The 23,697-nt window shown below is 44.7% G+C and overlaps 1 protein-coding gene across 4 annotated transcripts; it reads left to right on the plus strand.

The window, feature by feature from the left end:
• The first annotated feature begins 1,180 nt into the window (after nucleotides 1–1,180).
• Nucleotides 1,181–21,064, plus strand: LOC140900231 (uncharacterized). 4 transcript variants are annotated; one of them, XM_073317108.2, is made up of 9 exons: nucleotides 1,401–2,236; nucleotides 2,379–2,475; nucleotides 4,687–4,840; nucleotides 9,377–9,522; nucleotides 11,249–11,425; nucleotides 12,266–12,382; nucleotides 15,517–15,603; nucleotides 19,287–19,434; nucleotides 20,032–21,064. In XM_073317108.2, exons 1-9 carry the CDS (start codon nucleotides 2,199–2,201, stop codon nucleotides 20,061–20,063), a joined length of 996 nt encoding a protein of 331 aa, XP_073173209.1. In that variant the 5' UTR covers nucleotides 1,401–2,198; the 3' UTR covers nucleotides 20,064–21,064. The 4 variants fall into 4 exon arrangements, with proteins under 4 accessions (XP_078705495.1, XP_078705494.1, XP_078705496.1 ...); XM_078849369.1 differs by lacking the exons at nucleotides 1,401–2,236; nucleotides 19,287–19,434; nucleotides 20,032–21,064 and adding exons at nucleotides 1,181–1,320; nucleotides 18,854–19,278; XM_078849368.1 differs by lacking the exons at nucleotides 19,287–19,434; nucleotides 20,032–21,064 and adding an exon at nucleotides 18,854–19,278 and having other exon boundaries at nucleotides 1,395–2,236.
• Nucleotides 21,065–23,697: the final 2,633 nt, after the last annotated feature.

Consider the following 23,697-nt stretch of genomic DNA (forward strand, 5'->3'; position numbering starts at 1 on the left):
TTGTACTTTTAATTATTTTCCTAAAGGAAGGTCGATTCTCATTGATTGGTTACCATTAAAACATCTGTGACTAAATATAGCCTTTACACTACATTTGCTGCTTTTTTTTGGCTAATCAGGAGGATAAACTATATATACACATTTATTTAAGCAATTACAGCATATACATCATAAGCAGCATTTCAAGACTCCAGTAATAAATATAATACTTCTGATAAAAATAGCAAAAATTGGCAACCTGCGCCATAAGGAAGGCTGAGGCTGAAGGACCAAGCTCTGGATTCCAGCCTTGCTGCGGAAAAGATCAAAAAATGCCTGAGAACGGGATATTATTGGTACCTGGGTAAAAAACACTGGCTTCCCTGCTCTGCAGAAAGATGGAGCACTTGATCTAACAGCTCTTTTCTCTCTATCTTCTGTTAATTTATCTCAGTATTATTCTGCAGCAAAGACATGCTCAGAGAAGACATGGTTTGAAAGCTTCTTGATCTTGGTACATCACCAGCCAGAACTGTAACCAGCTCCTTTCAGGTCAGTGGAAATACATAATTTAATAAGCAGAAGCAAGTACTAATACAGCTGCCTGCACGGACAGAGGAGGTTACAGCAACATACTCAGTATACTCATGTCACTGAGCCTAGGCCAAAGGGTGTTTCTGCCCCCAGCATAGTCAAGCACTCCAGTTTTAATGCTCCAGTGTGCACTAGATCAGATCCTCATGGGGAAGATACCTGCATGTGACCACTTAATTATATTTATGTCACAATATATGGGGGGCAGGTTCACCCTCCAGGGACCCCTCTCCAGCACCAGCTTGGGTTGGGCTGTTCAGCCTCCAGGAGCCTCTCTCCAGCTGTTGCAGGGTCATCCTCCAGGGGCCCCTCTCCAGCACTACCTTGGGGGTGGGGGGTTCAGCCTCCGGGGGCCCCTCTCCAGCACTAGCTTCGGGGTGGGGGGTTCAGCCTCCGGGGGCCCCTCTCCAGCACTAGCTTCGGGGTGGGGGGGTTCAGCCTCCGGGGGCCCCTCTCCAGCACTACCTTGGGGGTGGGGGGTTCAGCCTCCGGGGGTCCCTCTCCAGCTGTGGGGGGGGGTCAGCCTCCAGGGGTCACTCTCGAGCTGCGGGGGGGGAGAGGAAAATTCAGCGGCAGCCCAGCTACGGGTCGCGGGCGGGGGAAGTGACGTCTAGCCGGTTGCCAGGCCCCTCCCGGAAGCGCGCCGAGGACCCGGATGCCGAGCCCAGCCGCTGCAGCCATGTAGCCACCGTTACCGGCGCGAGGGGGGCGGAGTGTCGGCGCTGCCATGGAGCCGCTGGACAACAGGTAGGGGAGGGGCGGGGCCTGGTCCCAGCGGGGTCCCACCCCCGGGCTGCACCTTCGGGGGAGGGGAGTCGGGGACACCTTGTTGCCTGAGGGGGGGGAAAGGAGGAGTTCAGCCTCCCCCTCTACCTGTCACTGGTTGGTACAGTCCAGCCAGGAGGGCAGGAAGGGCTCCCTCCGGCCCACACCGTAAGTCCTCACTTCGGTCCGCTTGTGAACGGGGGCGGGGGGATGACATCATTGTGTCAGTGTGCAGCGCCCCCCCCTTCCCCACCGTCGACTCACGGCACTGCCCGGTGAGCTCATCCCACAGCGCTGGCTTCACCACCCGGCCCAGTGACGTCATGCATCTCTGCGCTGCCCTGCGATGAGGTTGCCTCGCTGCACGGCAACGTCACAGGCTCTCTGCCCTGTGACATCATTGGAGCCCGGCCCTGACCCGCGACGTCGTTGCATCATCCCACTTGTCCCATGACATCACAGAGGCAACACGGACGATGACGCACATTGTCGATGACCGCCTGCTGCCCAGGTTCAGCGGTAGCCTAGACGCACTGCATCACGCCACTGAAGATGCCATCGCTTGGCCAGACGGCTGTGCACACACTCAATAAAGAACAGAGGCATTGTGGCACTACACTGCACTGTCACATCAGCGCACTACCAGCATCACATCCAGCCTTTCCCGTAACACATCGCTACTGCCCCAACCTCATGCTAGGCCAGAACGTGCCTGAGGATGTTGCATGAGGAAGGTGCTATGATGCAGCAGCACAAATGCACCCTGACCTCACGTTTTGCACGAAGATGTCACGGTGTGATGCATACCTCCAGTGGCATCCCCCTGCTAAAACTGGGCCATCCTGGAAAAATTGGGAGAGATGGCAACTGAACATCTGCAGCCACATCTCTTAAATAGGTACAGCTTGGCAACCTCATGAGGAGGTTGTAAGACCATGTTTACTAAATGCTTTGAGATGGTTGTACTCCTGTCTTTCCTTCCTGCAGAATATTGCTAATAAAACATATCTTAGTTCCACTCTTTTTTATTATCATTTAAGGGATCCTCTTTTTCCTCCACCTAATGAGACTGCAGATCTTCCACTGCCAAATTTAACACCAAGGCATCAAGAACTTATTCCTACTCCCTGTGGCCCTGTAAGTACCTGTACTATGTAATCTTGATTTAGAATATGTCATTTTAGTAATTTTACAGCAGAAAAGGGTCCATAACCCCTCAAGGAAAATCTCTTACAAACCATCTATAATATGTAATACTTTGGCTCTCTAAGAGGCCAGATGGGCTAGGTGTGTTAGCAGCATATTTAGCTCTTTTAAAGATTGACATGCAGCTGTAAATCATTGTTAGAGGTGAGGGCAGCATGAAAATGCAGATCTAAAATGCGCACAATGGTATCATCTTTAGTGCCATTAATTACAGACACTATCAGGTTAAAATCACATTTTTAAAAACCCACACATTGCCTTTCATAGGTTACAAAAACAACTTAGATTATTAAAAAGGAAGGCATTTTTTAATGCTCTGTAATAAAAATAACTAGTCATTCCCTCTTTAATTTCTAGTCAGTTTCAGAGTTTTGTACTTGTATAACATTGGGTTGCAAGCACAGCAAGAGAATGTGTGTTTAAGACTTCTTCCTACTGGAATTTTAAAAGAAGCAAATGGGAAAAAAAAGTAGAAAATGAACCAGATTTGATCTAGAATTGCTCCCTTAAAAAAAGAAAAAAACAAAAACGAAACAGTAAAAGGTAGGGAGCATTGAAAACATGTCCACATTGTCAGTTGATTCTTTACTAGCCCAAAAGCAAAGTACCAGAAATGCCACAGTCCAATAGTTTAAACAGCTTGAACTGTATTACGTATGCCTGCATAGCTTTTGTTGTAAAAATCCAGAAGACAATAGACACAAATGGTTACTTTATATGTGGTCTCATTAGAAATTTTTAACTAATTACTTGTGTTCATAACTGGCAGAATATTTATGCTGTGAGGTTTTTGTATTTGCTGTTGCTGTGATCTATAAAGTGAAATCCATTATTACATATCACCCACTGTGAAGCAAATTCCATTATTTAACTCCAATGGGTATGTCCAGATGGAGATAAAAGCCCTGCAGCATGGTCGCGGCTGGCCCAGGTCACCCGACTCAGGCCACAGGGCTAAAAATTGTTATGTAGACATTTGAGCTTGGGCTAGGGCCCAAGCTCTAGGACCCTCCACCTTTGCGGGGTCTCAGACCCTGATCCCAAACATCTACACAGGAATTTTTCAGCCCCGGAATCCAAACCCTGCAAACCCAAATTAGCTGACCCAGGTCAGCTGCAGGTTTTTTATCCCCATATAGACATACCCACTGTGGCCAGTGTATTGCCAATGTACTTATGTACGTGCTTAATTTTAAGTATGTGCTGAAGTCCCATTGATGTCAGTGAGACTTGCACATGCTTACATGCTTTCCTGAATAGTGGTGATCTTAAGCATGTGCTTATGTGCTTTCCTGCACCGGGGGGTCTGTGTGAATAAATCCTAATATTTTAATGGAGAAATGTTACTGGTCTATGCAATAGATATTGTACAAAGGGAAAATGTAATAAATACAACCCTATCATATGCAGTAAACTAATATGTAGTAACCTCTTACTGTCATCAGTAAGGGAAAGTTACAAAATGAAACTGTGTGGCAACAATCATGTTCTGCTAAACCCTGTCTCCAGATGACTCATCCGCTCTATGTGCCTGTTAATATTTAAGTCTTTTTCGTGTTGCTAATGGCACAGAAAAATGAAGAACATTGTATCTGTATGGCATAGTTTCTCAGTAACTCAGCTGGATCTGAGGTTTTGGCTGCCCTGGGGAAGAGAGAAAATATGGCTCATTTACATTCTCTGGACACGGCTGAGGAATCTGAAGGATTCAGTTAATTTTCTAACAAAAGTTCTATAGCTAAAAACACTTTTTTGTGTCGATGGGGAAAATATCACTTGATATGTTTTAGTATGTGTATTTGTATGGGTCAAAACCTTGGATTTCAGAGGGTGGAGGGTAACAGCATTCTGGCCTTCTATTCAGGGCTACTAAGAGCAGAATTTGGCCCCTCTGGATAAACTTGAAAATTAATGATCAGGTCTAGGGATAGGAACTACTACACAACAAACTGGCCATCTCTGGTCCTGCATAGTTTTGGAGTAATTTCTTCCGTTCCATAGAGTTTCCCTTCACCTTTGTAAGTAATGCCCTGTAGTTAGACAAGTATCATTTAAATAATTTAGTGTCATGCATTTTTTTTAGAAGTGTTAATGTTCTGATTTTAAAGAGACCTGTCTGAGTTTAAATATTTTCTATTCCAGATAAAACCTTGGTCAGAATTATCCTCTCCTGTCAAGATCTACTTCTGTGTAACTATCCTTTCTCTGTTGAGCGTAATAGGACTAACCACAGAGACCCTCTTTCGACAGACTCATGAAGATTTCACCATTTCTCTTATACAGTTAATTGGAGTTGGTAAGAAATGACCAGTTTCTGCACTTCAAAAATAGATGCACTAATTCATTATTTACTAATTTGGTAAAGAACACTCAGATTTTGGATTTTGTTCTAGTTGATATAATATACACATTGAACCTCAATACCTGCAGAGGCAGCATTACACAAGTTGAGGAGTGTACATGCTAGATACTTCTGTGGCAGTTGTTTTTTGGTGTTATTGTAGAAGGAAGATCGAGTGTCATGTAGAAAGCAGTTCTCTGAATAGCATAAAATAAACACTCTGGTTTTAGGATGTTTTGGCTTAGGACTGTTTTGCTGCTTCTGTTATTATTTGGTTAGTATAGTAGTTTCCCACTGAGCAACTGTACCAATGATTTCGGTTTTGGACAACTATCATTTTACTAGACCAAGTCCTCATCTGTGCCAGAGTGTACCTGTCAGCTCCGGTTTAAATTTCTTATGCTCTAACCCATCACGGAATTTGGGCAGGTCAACGTGCATAGTACTTCTGGTCATCCCTGGTCTCCTTTGAGTGATATCTGGTTCCAAAAGTGCCTTCTTCCACTGCAGGAAAACAAGCAGAGGCAGTTTGGTTCTTAAACATCAGAAAGTGCAGACCATCTCTCTGTGCCAACCCTTGAATAGTTCTTGTCCTTTTAGTTTAAATTGCTGCTCTATAGGAAATCCACAGATAAAATATTTCCAATGATCATAACTTCAATAGAAACCATACCTCACCTTTTGGGATACTCCCTAATTAAATCAAAATGAAGCTTCATTTGAAAATAAATAAAACAAAGGTGTGTGAGGAGGCCCTGGCATGTGGTACTAGCAGGTTTTGGCTGTTAGCTGGCCAACATAAGCCTAGGAAGAACTGCTCGTCTGTGTGGGAATCACACCTGGAGACTGAGAAGGGCAGCAGGTCTTCACGCTGGGTGTAAGCAATTGCTGCCAGCCGGCTTTGGTGTTGTCACCAAAACACAACGAAGGCCGTTGATGATGTTCCATATTCTCTAATTAACACACGCACAAACACATTAATTCATTCGGGAAAACTCTGCTCTGATTAGCAGCTTTTCACACAGGAATCATCAGTACAAGATAGAATTTTGGACACTAGTGCAGAGCACTAGTCCAGCCAATCCAGCATCCTGCCTCTGTTAGTGATAGAGTCTGAGTCTTCAGAGAAAGATGAAGAATCCCATAACATCCCAACCCAACTATGCAGTGTTACAGATGGGGATAGCGAGAGCATTCCTGACTCCAACCTGTTTTTTTCCTACCTCTTATGGTTGAGCGCAGAATACTAAGTTTTCTACTCTCCAGCCAGTAGGTGGAGACAGGAAATCTATCTATCTATGCATCTCTACCACCATGTTCACAACAAGAAAAAGAGGTGTATGTTAACACAGGTGACCGAATAGGATTTTAACACATTGCTTAAGACTCAACGTAGATAAGCCAAATTGCAGTTTTAACACATGAGCTGGTTGAGGTAATGGGAGAATGGGACTGGGACCAGGAACCAAAGGTGGGGAAGAGACGGGGCTGGAACAGGGACAGGTTGGAGGGGATGGGGCAGAAGAGGCCAAGCTTGGGTGGGGAATGGACAGAAGAGGCTATCCCCACTAGAGCACACTCTCTTTCAGAGGCTGGAAGGTAACCCAGGATTCCTTGAGTCTCACCACCTCTCAGCTGTCAGCAAATATCTGTAAAATCCACTGGCTAGATTTTTTTTCTTTTCAAGATCAGTCTCCTGCCCCCCTCCCCTTTTTTTAAAAAAAAAAATAAGATGAGAATCATCACATTTGTTCTTCCTGGTTTTGCTGGAGGACCTCTTGGAGGGCTCAGACATATGATCAGTGAGCTCTCACACTTCACCTTAATTGAAGGGGCAGATGTCTTGAATCTCTAACAAAGATGTCCTTTCTCTCAAATGTGCATGAAGCTTTGGAATTTAACATGTGCTAACAAGACTTGAGTTTTAAAAAGAGTCGGATTAAAATCCCTTTCCCTTTTAATTGGTCAGCTTTCATCTCTCACGGTAGCGTAGTTTCATTAGTTCTGTTATCACTATACAGTCTTCCACGGTGGACAAGAACTGAAGTTCTAATATAAACAAAAATATCAAGCAGAAACCACTTTTCTTTTTGACAAAAACATTTCACATAAACATACAAACAAAAAATTCACAAGGCTAATTTTTCAGTTTTGCCACTTATTGTTAGTGGCCTTATTTACCATCAGCAAGAGTGAAAGAGGAACAGTCCATTGTTCATTTCCTGGGGTGGTTTGTCTGGGGAAGAACACGTATCTATAAAATTATGGTTACATTAGCTGGGAAACTCTGATGATGCTCCATCCACATGTCCCAAAGAGTCAGACCCACTCACATCCCACTGGTACTTGCTCACTCGATGTGGAGGGAAGGAGAGTTGGGCAGAAAGTCAGATGAATGAAATAGAGTGGGATCAGAGAAGCAAGTAGAACAGAGAACTGATTCTGATTCTCACAAAGGGAAGGTTTGTTCCTTTGTTCCAGTCTGGGCAGAAGGTGATGCAGAGATGAACAGAGACTATTGACTAAAAATCTTGGTGTTCTTTGGGGTGCCTCAACACAATTTCACCCTCAAGTATCTATCCTAGGGTGGTTCTTACCTGTTTTAGGGATTACTATAACATCGTTTTTCAAACTGGGGTGAGGTGCGATGAAGTTATCATGGGGGTGCCAGGACCCAAGGTGAAGGAGAACATCCCTGCATCCTTGCTACTTTCTGAGGAACAGGAACCAGCACCTCTCTGCTGGCAGGTGTGGCAGGAGCAGCCAGCACACAACGGGAGACCTGGAGGGAAGGGTTGGAGAGTAACCTACCCTCACAGTGTTTATTGCTGCCCCCCACACCCCCACCCCACTCAGCACATGCCTCAGATGCTAGGTTGGTGGCAGCAGGCAGTGGCGTGAGGAGCCAGGGTTCAGGATCCGCAGGAGATCAGGATTGTACTTGAAGAGGGAAGAAAGGATTTAATTTCCCAGAAACAATATTGTTTTGTATGGTGTGTCTGGGCCAACTGTTATTTTGGGGGACTCTGCACACCTACTCCTAATGTGGTTTATGAAACCGTTCCCCAGCAGTCATATTGCAATGCTTTTGTCTTCACTAGTCACATTTGCTTACAAATCTCATCTGGGAGCACTCCATCTCTCTCAAGGACTTTATCAACATTTGCCTGGGAGGTGGGGGATGAAGCCATTCTTTTTTTAACTGTTCATTGTCAGCCGTGCTAACTGTACTTCGCAGCTGTAATAGAGCACTAAGCCCTACTACGGTTGAAACCGGTCAAGGTTTGGGAGAGTGGACAGCAGGTGCTGTCATTGCCTGCATTGTTAGTTAACTGCATTGTGCTCCAGTTAGTTTTCTGCTTGTGAACGAACCATAAAGAAATACGTACCCCTTTTCTGTGTGGTGGAATTCTGCTGCATTGAAAACTATAGAGCTTTGTGTAAGCACATATCACTAACTGCATTTTCCCCATTCCTCGCCTGTGTCCTTGGGACTGGGGATATTTCTGAACGTGGGGATGGGGGAGAGATAGAAAAATGTGTGGTGTATGACGGCACCAGGCAGTCACCATATTCCATTTCCATGGGGTGTGAATCATGGATATGAGTCAGGAAGAAAAGGGCTCAGTGTATTTTGGGAATGGGGGTAGAGGACTATTGAAACTTGGGACCTGATACACACCCCTTACCCTAGCCATGCTACAGACTGGCACGGGTACAGGGCCATACCACAGCTTGAGGCATGTACTTACCCATACCCCTCAGCTATAAGTAGAGTTGCCAATTTGTTTGGATGTATACCTGGAGGTTTCATCACTTCACATCATCTTTCATTAAAGATTAATCTTTAATTCCTAGAGACACCAGGACAATCCTGTAGGGTTGGCAACCCTAGGTATAAACTAGCTTATTTGTCCTCTACTTGCCTTCAGACACTTGCTTCTGTGACCAATAGGGGGGTTATTTATGACACAATCATGCACATAGACGTGTGTACAGTTGCTAGTATAGATGTACCCTAATGTTTCAACCCAGCACAGAAGTTGACATTAGACTGCTGTCAAATCTGTTTGTCTACCTTTCGCAATAGTCTATCCATTAAGGCTTGAGAGCTATCCCATAATGTACTTAGCCAGTTGAACAGTGCTGTAAACATGTGTGTGTGTGAGCGTGTGTGGTTAATTCCTTGCCATCCATAGAATTATTGCTCTCTCATTAATTACTTCCACTAGGAAGGTTAAATGATTTCCCTTGCTTTTCTTTAACACACACACACACACAAATCAAATACTATTTCATAGAAGCTGCTAATTGGTTGAGGGAGTTGATAAGGTAATATTTGTCAGATGGAGTATGAAAGGCAAGCCAAAAAATGGATCTCATAAGTTGTGTGTTAAACACATTGTGTCATCTGCATCAGGGGTCAAGAACATATGCCCCTTGTGTGTTCTCAGTCCGAGGTGGTTACTGACCTGTCTTTCTCCTTCTCAGTGTTCTGCGTCTACTATGTAACCAGAGGGATCCTGCAGGAGAATCGCCAAGAGCTCATTGTCTTCGTTCTCTCCATCTTGCTGGTGATGTTTCGATCCATTGTCAACTTCACACTTGTCTCTGCTCAACAAAAGCCAAATGTCCTGGTCAGCATCTCAGTTTCATTCTCTTTGCTTTTCTCTAAATACTGACTTTGAAGATCTTAGGAAAGTAAAGAATCCTGCGAATGTGGTAAGACAGCTGACATGGGGAAAGTCAGGCATCTTATTCCATAGAGTTTTCGGTGTTCTTATAGAAGTTGTGGAAGTTTGATTATCAGAGATGGCAAATTTCTTTCTCTCTGTTCAAGTAGTTTTGTGGTTCTCATCATGGGAGTATCTGAGTGCAGCACAAACATCAATGGATTTTACCTCACAACACTCCCTCTGAAGTAGGGAACTACTATCTTCACGTTACAGATGGGTACTGGCACAGAGCAGGTTAAGTGAGTTGCCTAAGATAGGAAGTCTGAGCTAGGAATTGAATGCAGGTCTCCTGAGCCCCTAGCCAACAACCCAAACATTCCTACCATTATGTTCAGTGGGAAAAGCAATAATTTTGCCATGCTGGAAAGTTGCAGTGTCTGTTGGAAAACAAATGGCTGGTGGGGCTTGTAGTTTTGTTCTAATGGCTTGTTTACACAGCAATTTACTGCACTGCAAGCCAGGGTTACAGCAAATCCACCCTCACTGCACTGTAGCAGTGTCCACACAGGATATTAGTGTGTGGCAAACTGGTGCGCTGTAGATTCACAGCTTGGCTTGCAGCGCAGTACCTTGACATGTAGACAAAGCCCTATGTTATTATAAGCAAATAGGGTGCAGGATTTGGAGCTAAGCTGCATCCTTCACACACCTGTCACACCCAGACTGTCCTTCTAGGTACTCCTTCCCCCTTATTTGCATGCTATCCTCCGGGATGGGAAAGAGGTTCCTTCCTCCAGAGTGACACTGAAATATGAACTCTAGCAGGGAGGAACACTGCAGAAAATAAGCTAACAAGATTAAAGCAGCATAGGATTGGCCTGCTCAGTTTACATAGCAATGGCTCATTCAATTCCTGGTACTTATTGGCAGTGAACAGAATCTTGGGGCTTACCAGGGGAAAGGCATCAAGGAAATGCTGATTAATTTAATGTACAAACCCCAGCTATCTGCCTGTATGGTAAACAAGAACCAGGAAGGAGATGAAAACAAAGCTATGTTTATTGATTCCAGCCAAAAAAGAAGTTTCAGACTCAGGTGAAAAAAACATGGTATTAAAATTAAACTGCTTTTCCCATAGAAACCAGTAGGAAAGATTCTCTCCATCTCAGCCAAATTAGACATTTTACTTGGTAACTCCCATGAAGTAAACTCAAAGCCAGCCACTGCCAAAGAAAGGTTGGCCCTTTACAGCTATTTCTTTGATATGTAAAATAAAAATCAAGCATACCATTGCAGTGATGTTATGTTTGAATATCCAAGTTAGGGAATGCAAAGGTTAAGGTATAAATCTCCCACACTGAAGGTAGCGTATGATAAGTTGCACCTTAAACATCATAATTACATTAATGTACAGTAATCCATTACATCAAATGGCCAGAATTTTAGCTTTATGAAGGCATAATCAATGCCAGCTTCTATTCTAGCAGTACATCTTATGTGAAGTTAACTGCTATGTTAGAACTTTTGCATTTGCATGGAACCTGATTTCCTTGTTCCTGGTCCCTGCGATTTTCAGCAACAACAAATGAATATTAAATGTTGTCCCCATTTTTTGAAGATTAACCCGACTGTAGTGTGGTCAGTCCAGGTGTGCCATTGTAACTCTCTTGCTTTCCTTTCTCATCAGGCCCGCTTTATTCTGATCCTCTTGGTTGGATCCTTTGACGTAATCTGCGCCATCATCCTCATTCAGAGTCAAAGCATGATGGCCTTCCGAGTGGGCGGGGCTCTGGAAAGCCTCCAATCTCAGTATTTTATGCTGAATCTCTGTTTTTCCATGTTGACCTTTGATCTTCAGGCGCAGGTATTAATACATTCTACATTGCTTCTCTCTCCCACTAATATTGACCACAACTTGGAATTGGACTAGTGTATGTAAGAGGCAACTGCAAGCCAGGTCTTCCAGGATCTCACCAATTGACTTACTGTGTGATCATCTCTAAAATTTTCCTAGTAATGCTTACCTCCCTAAGTATCCTTCATAGGGAAAAATGGCTAAACCCCATAAAAATAGACCTAAAAAATATTTTCTCATTGTCCTGCCAGACAAAACAGAAGCAGAATCTTATTAGGAAGTCAGTTTGCCTGGAAGACCAGTGATTTCCAGAAGTACTGAAACTCGACTGTTTCAGTTTCCTAACATAGGAAAGGGAGGATAACACAATAACTTTACAGAGTCAAGCTTCCTGCTTCTGTAGCATCCCAACTGCTACCTACACTTGGGAACAGGACACTGAGGTATGAGAGAATCACATTTTGATAAAGAACTTGATGTAGCAGAGCAGTCAGGTCAAGATGCCAACCTGAAACTACAGATATGTAAAGTGAACCACAGAGGCCTATTTGGAGAGAGATTGTACTTCAATACCTGAGCTACTTTGTTACCTATACTTTCACCTGGGAACACATATTGCTGCCCTCCCTGTTCTTTTGCTGGGCTGATACATTGGTAGGGTATAGTATATGCCCTTGTCTCCTCTGTTTGGTGCTGGCTCAGTTTTCTTAAGAGAGAAATCTTGCCTTTTAAACTCTGCCCTTTTGTCGTTGCTGAGAGTTTGTGCCATCTCTTTGGACGCTGCTTGTTTGTGGGCATACACAGTTTAAAACCTGAAATTTCACTCAACTTCTGCCTCTCACTTCTCAGCTCTGCCTTTGTGCCCTGCTGCTAAGGAGTCTGCATGTAATCACCCTCTTGCATAGCATCATCCTAGCAATTGGCGTCTTCTGGGCTTGCCTGAAAGTAACAGTTGGCATCATCGCAGTGAGTGTGAACCTCAGAGTGACTCCATGAACTTTGTAATGGGATGTGAACTCCTTGGAGAATGGGTTATCAATCTGGGTTGCAAATACATGAGAGGAGGTCACTACCACTCCACCCTTCCCATACTGCTGAATCGGAGGTGGGGTCCTGGCTGGACAGGAGGGAGACCCGGGGGAAGGGGACTGGGGCGAGTCCCAGTATGGAGACAGAAAAGAAGCATTAGAGGGCCCTGTTTAAACGTAAATGACTATATTAAGATTGAAAATAAGGGCTTGTGAATTTAAAATTTTGTATTTGATCTTACTCAGGCAAAACTTCCATTGAAATCTTTGGGTGCTCAAGTAGGGAGTGCAGGATTAGAAGCAAAGTAGGTTAACCTCCTTTTGTCTGATACCCCAGGGAAGCATTAGGTGCGATTCAGATGCATTGAGTGTTTTCAGTTTGCTTCAACACTCATGGAAATTCTTAACAGCTGAAGGATAGTTTTATTCTGATATTAAATATATGCTCCTGGATGCCTGCAGTTGGTTTGTTTCCTTGCCCAGCTACACAGAACTAGCCAGAAGCAGGGGACTTTTACAATACTACTTCCTTCTAGGTAATATGTCACATGAAATCAACCCTCACTGGTAACCTAGTTGTAACAGTCGTAGCCTCCTCTTCCTCCTATTGCTGGGAAATAATAGTACAAGCCACCGTAAGTGTTGAGGCCGGGAAGTCAGGTAGTGCAACTCCTGTCTGCACTCCCACTAGCAGCTCCCCACATACCTTTGTAAAGTGTTAGATCTCTGACCCCCATTAGATCCCTGTAGACAGACAGCTGGGGAAGTGGGAGAGGCAGCAAGATAGCATCACTTTTCCTCAGTGACCGGAAGTGCACAGCCACCGATTTGTTTTTCCACCACCACCTGCCAGCCAGTCCTCAGAAACCACCTGGCCTCAGCAAGTAGCCTGCAGAAATCTCTTGGGCCTCCGAGTCACCCGGAGAGGGTGAGCATTAGGACAGTCACTCCCTAATTAGATGGAAAGCTCTGTCCTCACACACACACAGGCCCTACACTGAGGCCGTGCAAGGCTGGGTATCTGTACATTAGTAACAGCAAATGCTCTAGTGGACCATCTGTCTTCTTAGCCTGCTCGGAGCCCTGTCTACACTACAGCTACCTCTGGTGGCACGGCACTGCAGGGGTAACAGTGCTGAATGCCAGCCCCATTGTCCCCCAGTGCAGACACAGCCTTGCACTGCTCAGGAATAAGAGAGCCAGTACTCATGGTGTAACTAAACACCTGGTATATTTAAAGGAATAAAAGGGCAATATCTCAGTGCTACATCTTGCCAGCCTGTGGCACACACTGCTGCAGAGGTCAAAGACAGGGCAGCTAGATTTTAGAAGGGCTAGAGTGTTTCCCAATCAGATCCTTGTAGTTCTGCATTCAAAGGTAGGGGCACAATTCCATCTTGGGCTTTGGGGCATAGGTTCATTGCTACAGGGTCAGGAAGGGGACTCCCTCCCCAGCCCCACAAGCTTCTACACGAATCTACAAGAGGTGTAAAAGCTTTAACAACAATAACCTGGAAGTGCCCCACACAACATGGTCCTGTCTAGAACCTGAGGGACCTCAATTCCACTCCAGCCCTTCCAAAACACCCCCCTGCCTCCATTCCTTTACTGACAGTTACCCCCATCTCACCAGGTTTGGACCTTTATCCTGCTCTTATTTATTCATCTCATCTCCCTTTTCCTCTCCTGATATTTCTTTCTAGTTCCATGGTTTAGTCTGTTGTCCACCCCCATCTCTTTTTCTCCCCCCTTGTCATTTTCTAGTCTCTCTGTTTCCAGTTCTGTTCTTCCTGTTATGCTTCCCAATCTCCCCCATCCTCTTTCTACAGCCCTCGTTCATTGCTACTGCCATAGACAGTGCAGGGAGCATAGCACCACCCAGCGGAGGGGAGAGAACACAGGGCCAGAAGTAGGTGCCACAGCGAATCAGGCATATCCCCCATGAAGGGTTTGGCACCCCCAACTTTTGAATCCTTGCTATAGAGTTTCAGGTACTGACCACTGCTGGAGGCAAGATCCTGGGCTTGATGGACCTGTGGTCTGGTCTGTCCAAACGTGGTAAATCCTGTGGGGACAGTTGTTCCAGACAGGTGCATGGGTCCTCTGTGACTCAGCACTTTCTCCTCTCTTTGGTCAGAGCTACTGTTCTGGTTGAGGAGGGCCAGAGGCCAGTCCTGGGTAGGGTGCTCACTCAGGTGTGATGTGCATTGCACCCTTCCTCTTTCCCTAACCCTGCGCCTGAGCAGAGACAGAAATCACTTTGTCCAAGTTAGACTTTTTTGCCACTCTCTCAGCTCCCTGAATTTAGTCTTCAGTGACTTTCTTTCCCTCCAGGGAGAAAAAGATTGTCCACACCCTGCACTTTTCAGTCTGCAAGCTAGGTAAACATTAATGTTGTTGGAGCAACTCAGGGTGTTGAGAGGAGAGAATGATTTTGAGGCACGTTAAGCAAACACCAGCTTCAAGGGAATTGTCCTCTAGTGAAAAGCTGGTGGCTTCTCCATTTAAACTAGCTGTCAGCCCCATGGGGAGCTTTACAAGGCTGAATGAATTGAAATTCAGGGCAGTGGAGGGTGAGTAGACTGGCTCAAACCAGACAATAGTCAGAACTACACTTTCCTCATACAGCCGGGCAAACATGCTTCAGTTCTGACCTGCACTATCACCGGTCACACCAGTCCCTGTTCCCTCTCAAACAGAGAGCCTCCATCTGTGTGTGGTGAGGAAGGCGAGCAGAGACTAGAGGGCAACAACTGAGACTTGCCCCTATGGGTACAGCAATGAAAGACCAATACATTAAACATTCTGACTCACTGAGCCCCTCTAACTCTGGGCAAGGGCAGGGGGCTAGTTTTGTGCAGAAGTCTTAATTAATCTAGACAGTTTGATGTTGGGTGGAGGCGAGGGGACAATTAAGGCATATGTCCATTCCTGCTAAGGTGCAGCCCTGAGTGAGGGGCAGGAGGGGACTCCCAGAGCTGAGTTAGACCACAGATTGGAACCAGCCATATGCCTCTTCGAAGTCGTCAGCATCCAGTTTTAAAGCTGCTTGTATCCGATTTTATCTTACAGATTTTAAAAGAGTTAAAACCTCTGGTCTGGATTTTTCTGAGTCAGAACATACCAGAAGTGGCTAATCTCATCTACCTGCTCTACATGGTAACTCGTCAAGTGTTTGTTGATCTAAAATAAGTCTGGGGACAAATTTTTACATATTGCTGGGTCCTTGTGACAAAGCTCTACCCCCACACATGCACAATCCGACTCCTGTTAAGGCAGCAGGAGTTGTGCATGTAGCCACAGCTCCCACTGAAATGATTGAGAGCTGCAGGCATGCCGTACCCTTCAGAATCAGGACCATAATATTTATCTGCTAGCCAGAGAAAACACCCAGTGTGATGTTGCTCTTGAGTTGATTGCATACAGGGAGTGGCACTGGCAGTCTCTCCCACCGTCACAGGATCAGGAACAATTAGGGAAAGGAGGCAGAAATCCCCTAGCACAAGATATGCAGCTGTTGATAACACCACCCATCCTCCCTCAAGAGGTCTCTCAGCATACAAGCAGCTTCTAGCCCAGCTGCAGGCCCTCAGGGTCAGAGTGTGCTGAAGATATCCCTAGGCAGCGCAACCGCCACCCTTTCTTCCAGACACAGCTAAGACAGCATAGACACAGCAAACTGAAATGCTCTGCATCTCACGTACGTTTCCAAGGTGCTTCTCACTAAGCTGTCTCCGCCCGTCCGCACCATTTGTGCGAGGAGAGAGGAGGTAGAAGATGAGCAAAAGTCATTTCCAGAGAATCAAAAATGAAGGATTTTATTCGATGTCCGTTCCCGCATCTGGCAGCTTCCCTCCTGATACACAAGTGACAACAGCTCAGGGAAAGTCAAATCCACTTGCACTTCTGCGTTGCCATGGTCAACCTGCAACAATCTTATCTTAGCAAGAGAGCCCGCCAGTGGAAAGCATTAACAAACAAGTCTCCAGATAGGAAAGTTAGAGGGAACAGAAGTTACCTCAAAATAATTCATCTGAAGACCTCAGAGTGCTTCACAAACATCAGTGACCCTAGGAAATCCCTACTAGCAATCAGAAAAGGAGTACTTGTGGCACCTTAGAGACTAACAAATTTATTTGAGCATGAAATGCAGCCACCTTCCTTCCCCCCCCCCCCCCGCCCCACCCCATAACAGTTTGACAGAAAGTGAAGAATGCAGCATAATCAACTGAAACCACCAGGGAATTTTTATACACAGAATTGAATCACTTGAGTTGGAATTTGGTCAGAATCTTGCTTGTACATCTCAGCTGGGCAACCCCTAGCACCGTGCTGGGACACTAATTCACTTCGGACTCAAAGGGAAGAGTGCACCAGCATCCCTAAGACCACTTCCTGCACCCCTCAATTTTGGTAGAGGGTATTAACCCTCCTGGTTATTAATCTCCTGGTATTAACATGCCCAGTCCTATGCAGCATGAGAGCTGAGTAGCTTACAGCCCCCAACTGGGACAGCTACACGACATGATAAAAAAATGTTTTTAATTGAAAATAACCATTCTGCCTTCACTCTGTGCTCCAGTCCCATTCAAACAAGGCAGTGACAGAATTTCACTCAAAATCATAAATCCTCATAGCAAGCAAAGTGTGGGGAGGAGAGGGAGGGGAGAGAAAGCTTGTTATAACTTGTTAAATCACTAACAAAAATCCAACTACACCAACATACTGCTTTGTAAGTGCCTAACCTTGGATGCTACGTACAAAGCTTGTCCAAGGAAAGCGTGGCAGAGGGTGCAGTTGGGCTGTGTGATTCTTGCACTATTTGGACTTTTCTGCTAAGTCATTATTGAGTTTGCAATATCAGAGCCAGATTAGCTAATGAGATAAGGAATGTTTGCTTGAAAAATTCACAGCAGTGCCCTGCCCAAGAAAGGGTTTGAGATGATGTGTTGGGACGCTATAGTAAGAACATAAGAATGGTCATACTGGGTCAGACTAAAGATCCATCTAGCCCAGTATCCTGTCTTCCGACAATGGCCAGTGCCAGGTGCCCAGAGGGAATGAACAGAACAGGTAATCATCAAGTGATCCATCCCCTGTCGCCCATTCCCAGCTTCTAGCAAACAAAGTAAAGGTGAATAACTAAGAAAATTGGTTGTGTAGGAGCCCAGAGATTTTAGGGTTTTGAGGGATTCGGTGTGTGACCAAAGCTGTTTCTTAATAGTTCTAAGTAGGTTAATGCTGGAAAGGCAGCAGGGACTACTGCGCATGGAACCATTTCATAGGCAATGGTTGGAAGACCCCATTGCTGATTTAAGTAGAAGCACTGGGGAAACAGAAGCTAGAAAGGGAAAGTGATTCCTGAAATAAGCTGTTTATGTAGGCAGATGCTAATAAAAACCTGCAAGGCTAAAGAAAGATCTGTCAGCCTACTAGGAGAGTCATAAAGAGAGCGTCCTTACCATTCATGGCAACATCAGTGCAGTGAAAGCCATGTAAAATCAGCTTTATCCCCAAACCCACAATGGAGAGAGGTAACTGGACGAGAGGGTCCTGGGTGTCTTGTGCCTGATCTGGCTAATCTTTCAGTTTAGGGAGATCTTGTTTTCACATAGCTTTAATAATGCTATTAGTACCAGGCATAAGGCAGTTTGGTTGCCATTCTGTATCAGATCAGTGTGTGGTTTTGTGTGATGGGATCAGGCTGGAACAAGGCAAGGATAAAGAGATGAGTGGGGGAACGTGTTGGCGTTAAAGGACACCTCAAGGGGAGGGAACAGACTCCAAGCTGGAATGTTCAGGGGCCTGAATAAGACGGGTGCAGCAGAACTTGAGAAAAGGGAAATGTTTGTTTCTCCTTCATTTTTTAATATAGTACCAGTGAAAGGGGCAATAGTGTTATGCAAGGTAGCCTGTTTCCTCTTGTTTTTTCCTACCCCCCCCCCCCCAGATGCTCTGGTTTAACTTGGATTTAAACCTGGAGAATGGTCAGTTTAGATGAGCTATTACCAGCAGGAGAGTGAGTTTGTGTGTGTATGGGGGCGGGGGGGATGTGAGAAAACCTTGATCTATGCAGGAAATAGCCCGACTTGATTATGTTAAGAGTTGTCACTTTGGATGGGCTAGCACCAGCAGGAGAGTGAATTTGTGTGGGGGGGTGGAGGGTGAGAAAACCTGGATTTGTGCTGGAAATGGCCCACCTGTTGATCACTTTAGATAAGCTATTACCAGCAGGACAGTGGGGTGGGAGGAGGTATTGTTTCATGATTTCTGTGTGTATATAAAGTCTGCTGCAGTTTCCACGGTAAACATCTGATGAAGTGAGCTGTAGCTCACGAAAGCTCATGCTCAAATAAATTGGTTAGTCTCTAAGGTGCCACAAGTACTCCTTTTCTTTTTGCGAATACAGACTAACACGGCTGTTCCTCTGAAACCATGGAGACTGAAGCACTGCCTATTTACAAAACAGGTACAGCACAGGAAGCAATATGGAAAATTTCCTACCACTATTCCTCCGCCCTGCCCTACAGGGATCACTGCTGTAGCAAAAAGTCTCCCTAGCCCGTTAACTCTAGTCATTCTTCACAGACTACTAACAAGCTGCTGGTTGGGATAGTTTTTGTGATCTCTTGGGGTTGGATTAGGGAATCATTGTGTAACCAACACAAAACCAGAAGAAGAAACCCAACCACATGTCATAAATTCAGCTCCCTCCTTGGCATCCACATGGCTGCCTCTCCACATCCCTGTTTTGGCGGATTGACGGCTCATTACATTCTATGGCAGCAGGTTTCTGTCAATGCTTTAAGTGCTGATTGTTTGGTCTCTCCATTTTTCCTCAGGTTTTAAGTGACTGGGGCCAGGGAACGTCCTACGCCCTGGAAGCTGCCGTCTTCATTGGCTCCTGCATCTCCGTGGCAATAAAATCTGTTCTGTTCTGGGCACTGCTCCATGTCTATCGCAGCTTTGGGCAGGGGCTGAGAGAGAGAAGTGAGTTTCTAAGAGTATAAACTGGCCCATGCAAGATGACTGCCGTCTGTAGCATTTCAGCCACAATCAAGCAGGGAGTTTGGCAGGCAGGAAAGGAGATTTGGAACAACTGAGTTTTATGACAATAGACAGACCCTTAACTACAGCAGATGCTTCTGTAGCCTCTAAATTTTCTGACCTGGCCATAGGCTCCTCAGCTCCTGCAGGGCAGTGCGTGACACGTCCTCTTCATAAAAGTAACGTCAGTCAAAGTTGTCTCTTAGCCTAGGCTGCAGTGGGCACCCGTGTGGAGAGCAGCCTTATGTAAGATTTAATTCATGCATCTAGACTAAACAATCAGGCACTTTTTATTTTCATAGTGCTTTCCAAACCTGCTGAACCTCACAGCACCTCAAGAGGGGCAGCTTAACAGCAGGAAAAACGGAGGCACAGAATGAAGGGACTTACTGGAGTAATTGGCGCTGCTGGGATTTGAACTCGCACACTTCCATGGCCCACTCTTGTGCTTAACCACCCAGCCCCTCTCATACATCTTTTCTATGACAGTACTAGAAGGTGTCTCTGACAATGACCTTCCTTTTCCTTTCTCCTCCACAGTGTTTTCTTCCTATGGAAGGATTGACTCCTGAGGGGCAGCAACCCTGTTCGGTCCCATTTGGTGCTCTTATAAGTGAAACCACAGTGGGAAGGATCCCATCCTTCAACCTACAAAGCATGAGACGGGGTCCATTTCACTGGGGGTTTATTCAGAAAACTCAGCCCAACATGGGGAATTCAAGCACCTTGCTGCTTTGGTCCTACCATTTCACAGTTTCGTCTCTACACGTTCCGTAGTTTGCGTTGTGCTTTCTCAGGTCCATATGTCCAAGCAGTTGTGGCTGTGCAGCGAACTCTTTCCAGAGCCCCCTCTGCTTTCCAGACCAACGCCACCCCTTCCATTCCACCCTTGCTCCTGCTGACAGGATAGCACATCTGGCATTTTATTTCAAATGGCTGCAAGGACCACCACTTTGTGACCAAAGGCCAATAAGACGTGCATGTGAGCGGAGGTTTTACTTATTTACCACCATAGTGGAGATTAATTGCAGAGAGTTTAAAAGCAGAGCAGCAGACTGCTGTCTTCTGGCTCTCACATAGACCACCGAGACTCGGGTTTTCTGACTGAGCAGTGAGGCATAAGCGTGGATTGGCCTGCCATAGTTTCCCAGTGTGGTGTGCAGCATTGTCACCAGTAGGACCACTGTGCATGAACCATCCTCCATGCACTACTGCAGATAGTAAATTGTTTTGTTTGTTTTTTTAAAAAACAAGATGTTTATATAATTGTTACACATCCCCTGGCTTCTGATATAGCTGTGGAATTGCTTGTACCATAACAGCATGGGTAGGCCTCTTGCTCCTCAACTGTTTTCTTAAATTGGAATATTTATTTTTTTAAATCCAACTAAAAAGTAGTTTGCAAAACAAACTCAGATTAACTAAATCTGACTGTGTGAGTGTCTAATAAATGTGCCCTGTCATAACTGAGATTGATGGTTACATTAAGCCTTTAATACTGTAAAAAAGTTTGATATATTAATTGGAAGCTTTTGTTACTGGCTTTGTATTTTTCAATAAAGCGTAAACACAGTTTGGGGGTGGAGAGTGGTTTTACTAAGGTTGTCAGCATGGTAACTTGCAGGGGAATCCATCATATGGACTATGGATTGGAGCTACAACTGCAGTTTTTGTGTTGTGGGCAGAGATTCAGTTGGGGGGCTGATATTAGAAATCATGGATTAAGTGCTGAGAGTAAGTAGCTAGTGTAATATTTTGCATTTTTATGTATCATTTCTTACATCAGATGCTTTCAAAACATTTGAAAAATTAATCCTCTCTGTACTCCTGTGAGGTGGAAGTACATCCACTTCAGAGCTGAAGAAATGGAAGCAGATAAGTCAAATGATTTGTCTGAGGTCACACAGCACATAAGTGGCAGCATCAGGAGCGAACAAGGGAGTTCTGTCTCTGCCCCAAGCCATTGGACAAATACATTGGCTTCACTTCACTAAGACAAAATATTTTTACTTTTATGAATTGTTGCAGAAATGCAGAAGGTCAATGAGATTTGCTCAATATATTTTTTGAAATAAGCAAACTTGCCCTGGCTCTGTCCTCAGCAGACACCGTATGGTATTTGCAATATTTCTGCTGTGCAGCTGAGCTCTGCCAGAATGTTGTTTCAGTTAAAAAAAATGGACACCTTGTGAATATGTCCTTATTATTTACTATTCCTCTCTCACATCATCCTCCTAACAATGTGATAGCAGAAATGGTTTTATAACTAGAAGTAACAGCTGTGACCACACACAAGCATTAATCTAGAAAGCAAAAGTATGTTATACCTCAGGGAATTAACCTTCACCATTTAAGAAAAAAAGGTTCTTATCCCTGACTGAGGTCTTGTTGAACTCCTCTGGCAGTCTCTGTTGCATTTCACATTGAACTCATTTAAAAACAAACTTACTTAAGAGCAACAAGCTACCTATTGAGTTCATTTTAAAAGCACATTAACAGCCCCATGGATGTTTAATTCTTTAGTTACCAGCTCAGCATAACTGTCAACAGTAATATCTGAGCAATAAGAGGTTCTGTTAAAGCTAAGTTTGCTAGTGAATTCAGTGCATGTGCAAGTGAGGGACAAGTAGGGTTGGCTGAATCATGCAAGTTTCCCCACATACAGTTACGCCAGTGCATTGGAGTCATGATCTGCAGCACACCCAGTTATACCAATCCTGCGCACCTGTCACCAGCTCAGCCAACACCCTCCAAGCCTGACCTGCAACACTTTCCATCACGTCCCAAATATTCCAGATTGAATCATTATAGACTAGGGTGAGACAAACAAAATCACTTTCACCAATATCTAAGGCAAGAGCTGAATCTAGCTCTCAAGCTGAAAATCCAGCCTTACTCCACCAGCAACCAGAATATAAAATCATTGATACGGCAAGAATGGGATCATTTGTTCCCAAGAAATGAATCCCAGCTATTTTATACAGAATCTAATGGGGCTACAGCTATCAACAAGCTTCACCTTGGGCAGCATGGATTTAGGGTTGTAGCACCTTTCACCTTCAGATCACACCAGTTCAAATCTGCACCGTGTCAGCTGTTACTGAGTGAAGCTGGCTGAAGACTTCACTCAAACTGTCAACCCAGCCCCTGTCATCAGCACTCAAAGTTTCCCTTAATAGGATTTGAAAAGGCTAATGATTCACAACCATGAAAATTGTAAGTGCACATAATAGAAGGAAGATACAGTTGCTTTTTTTTTTTTTTTTTTTGGTATGATCATCTGACCCATGGCTCTTTTCTCAGAACTGTTTCTAACCACAGATATCTAGAACAATTGCTCAACATGCTGACTTCGCCAGCCCATCTGTCAAAGTTCTTGGCAGTGTTTACTTCCATTTCCCTAGTTTCAGACTCTAATTTTAATTCAGAAAAAGAACCCACAGGGACTTGGCCCAACAGTCCTTGCTCAGGCAGATCTCCTATTGAGGTCAGTGTGAGCTCTGCTTGAGCAAGGACCACTGCTTGAGGGCCAAGATTATCCATTTTATTTTTACTACTGTCTTCTCTCCTTACTGACTACAAGCCCCCCTTTGAGATGTTTGAATTTGCAATGGATTATTATACCTGCTGGCAGCAGACACTGATTTGGCTTTAGGGGAAAAAAAAATATCAAAACATTTGATTTAGAATACACCCCGCAGAGAAGCACATGAATTGGAAAACAAATACGGAAGAAAAGACAACATTTTAGGCCTTCCAACTTTGCAAGTGCTCTAATATACCAATAAGGCATTAATTGTTATTGTGGATATAAATGCCAGTAAAAGCATTTTAACAGTGGTGTTTATTGTGAGACAATCCAGTTCAAGAATGCACTTGCAATTGCACTATATATTCCCTCCTCCCCCTTTTTTAGTATATGTTGATCTTTGAAAAAGTGTTACACAACAGCAGGACAACATCAGAAAGATAGTTCTTACTGTTGTCTTCTTCGGGCCAAATTCTCCTAATTTGCACCCTTTAAATCTCATTAACATTGGAGCTGCACAAAAGCAGAATTTGGCCCTATTTCTTTTAAATGAACTGGATGACATGGTGGGGAGGGGAGAGAGGTCAGGCCCCGATCATAGAATCATAGAATATCAGGGTTGGAAGGGACCCCAGAAGGTCATCTAGTCCAATCCCCTGCTCGAAGCAGGACCCCCT

This window comes from Lepidochelys kempii, chromosome 18 (genome assembly GCF_965140285.1).
Source record: "Lepidochelys kempii isolate rLepKem1 chromosome 18, rLepKem1.hap1, whole genome shotgun sequence".
Lineage (NCBI taxonomy): Eukaryota > Metazoa > Chordata > Testudines > Cheloniidae > Lepidochelys > Lepidochelys kempii.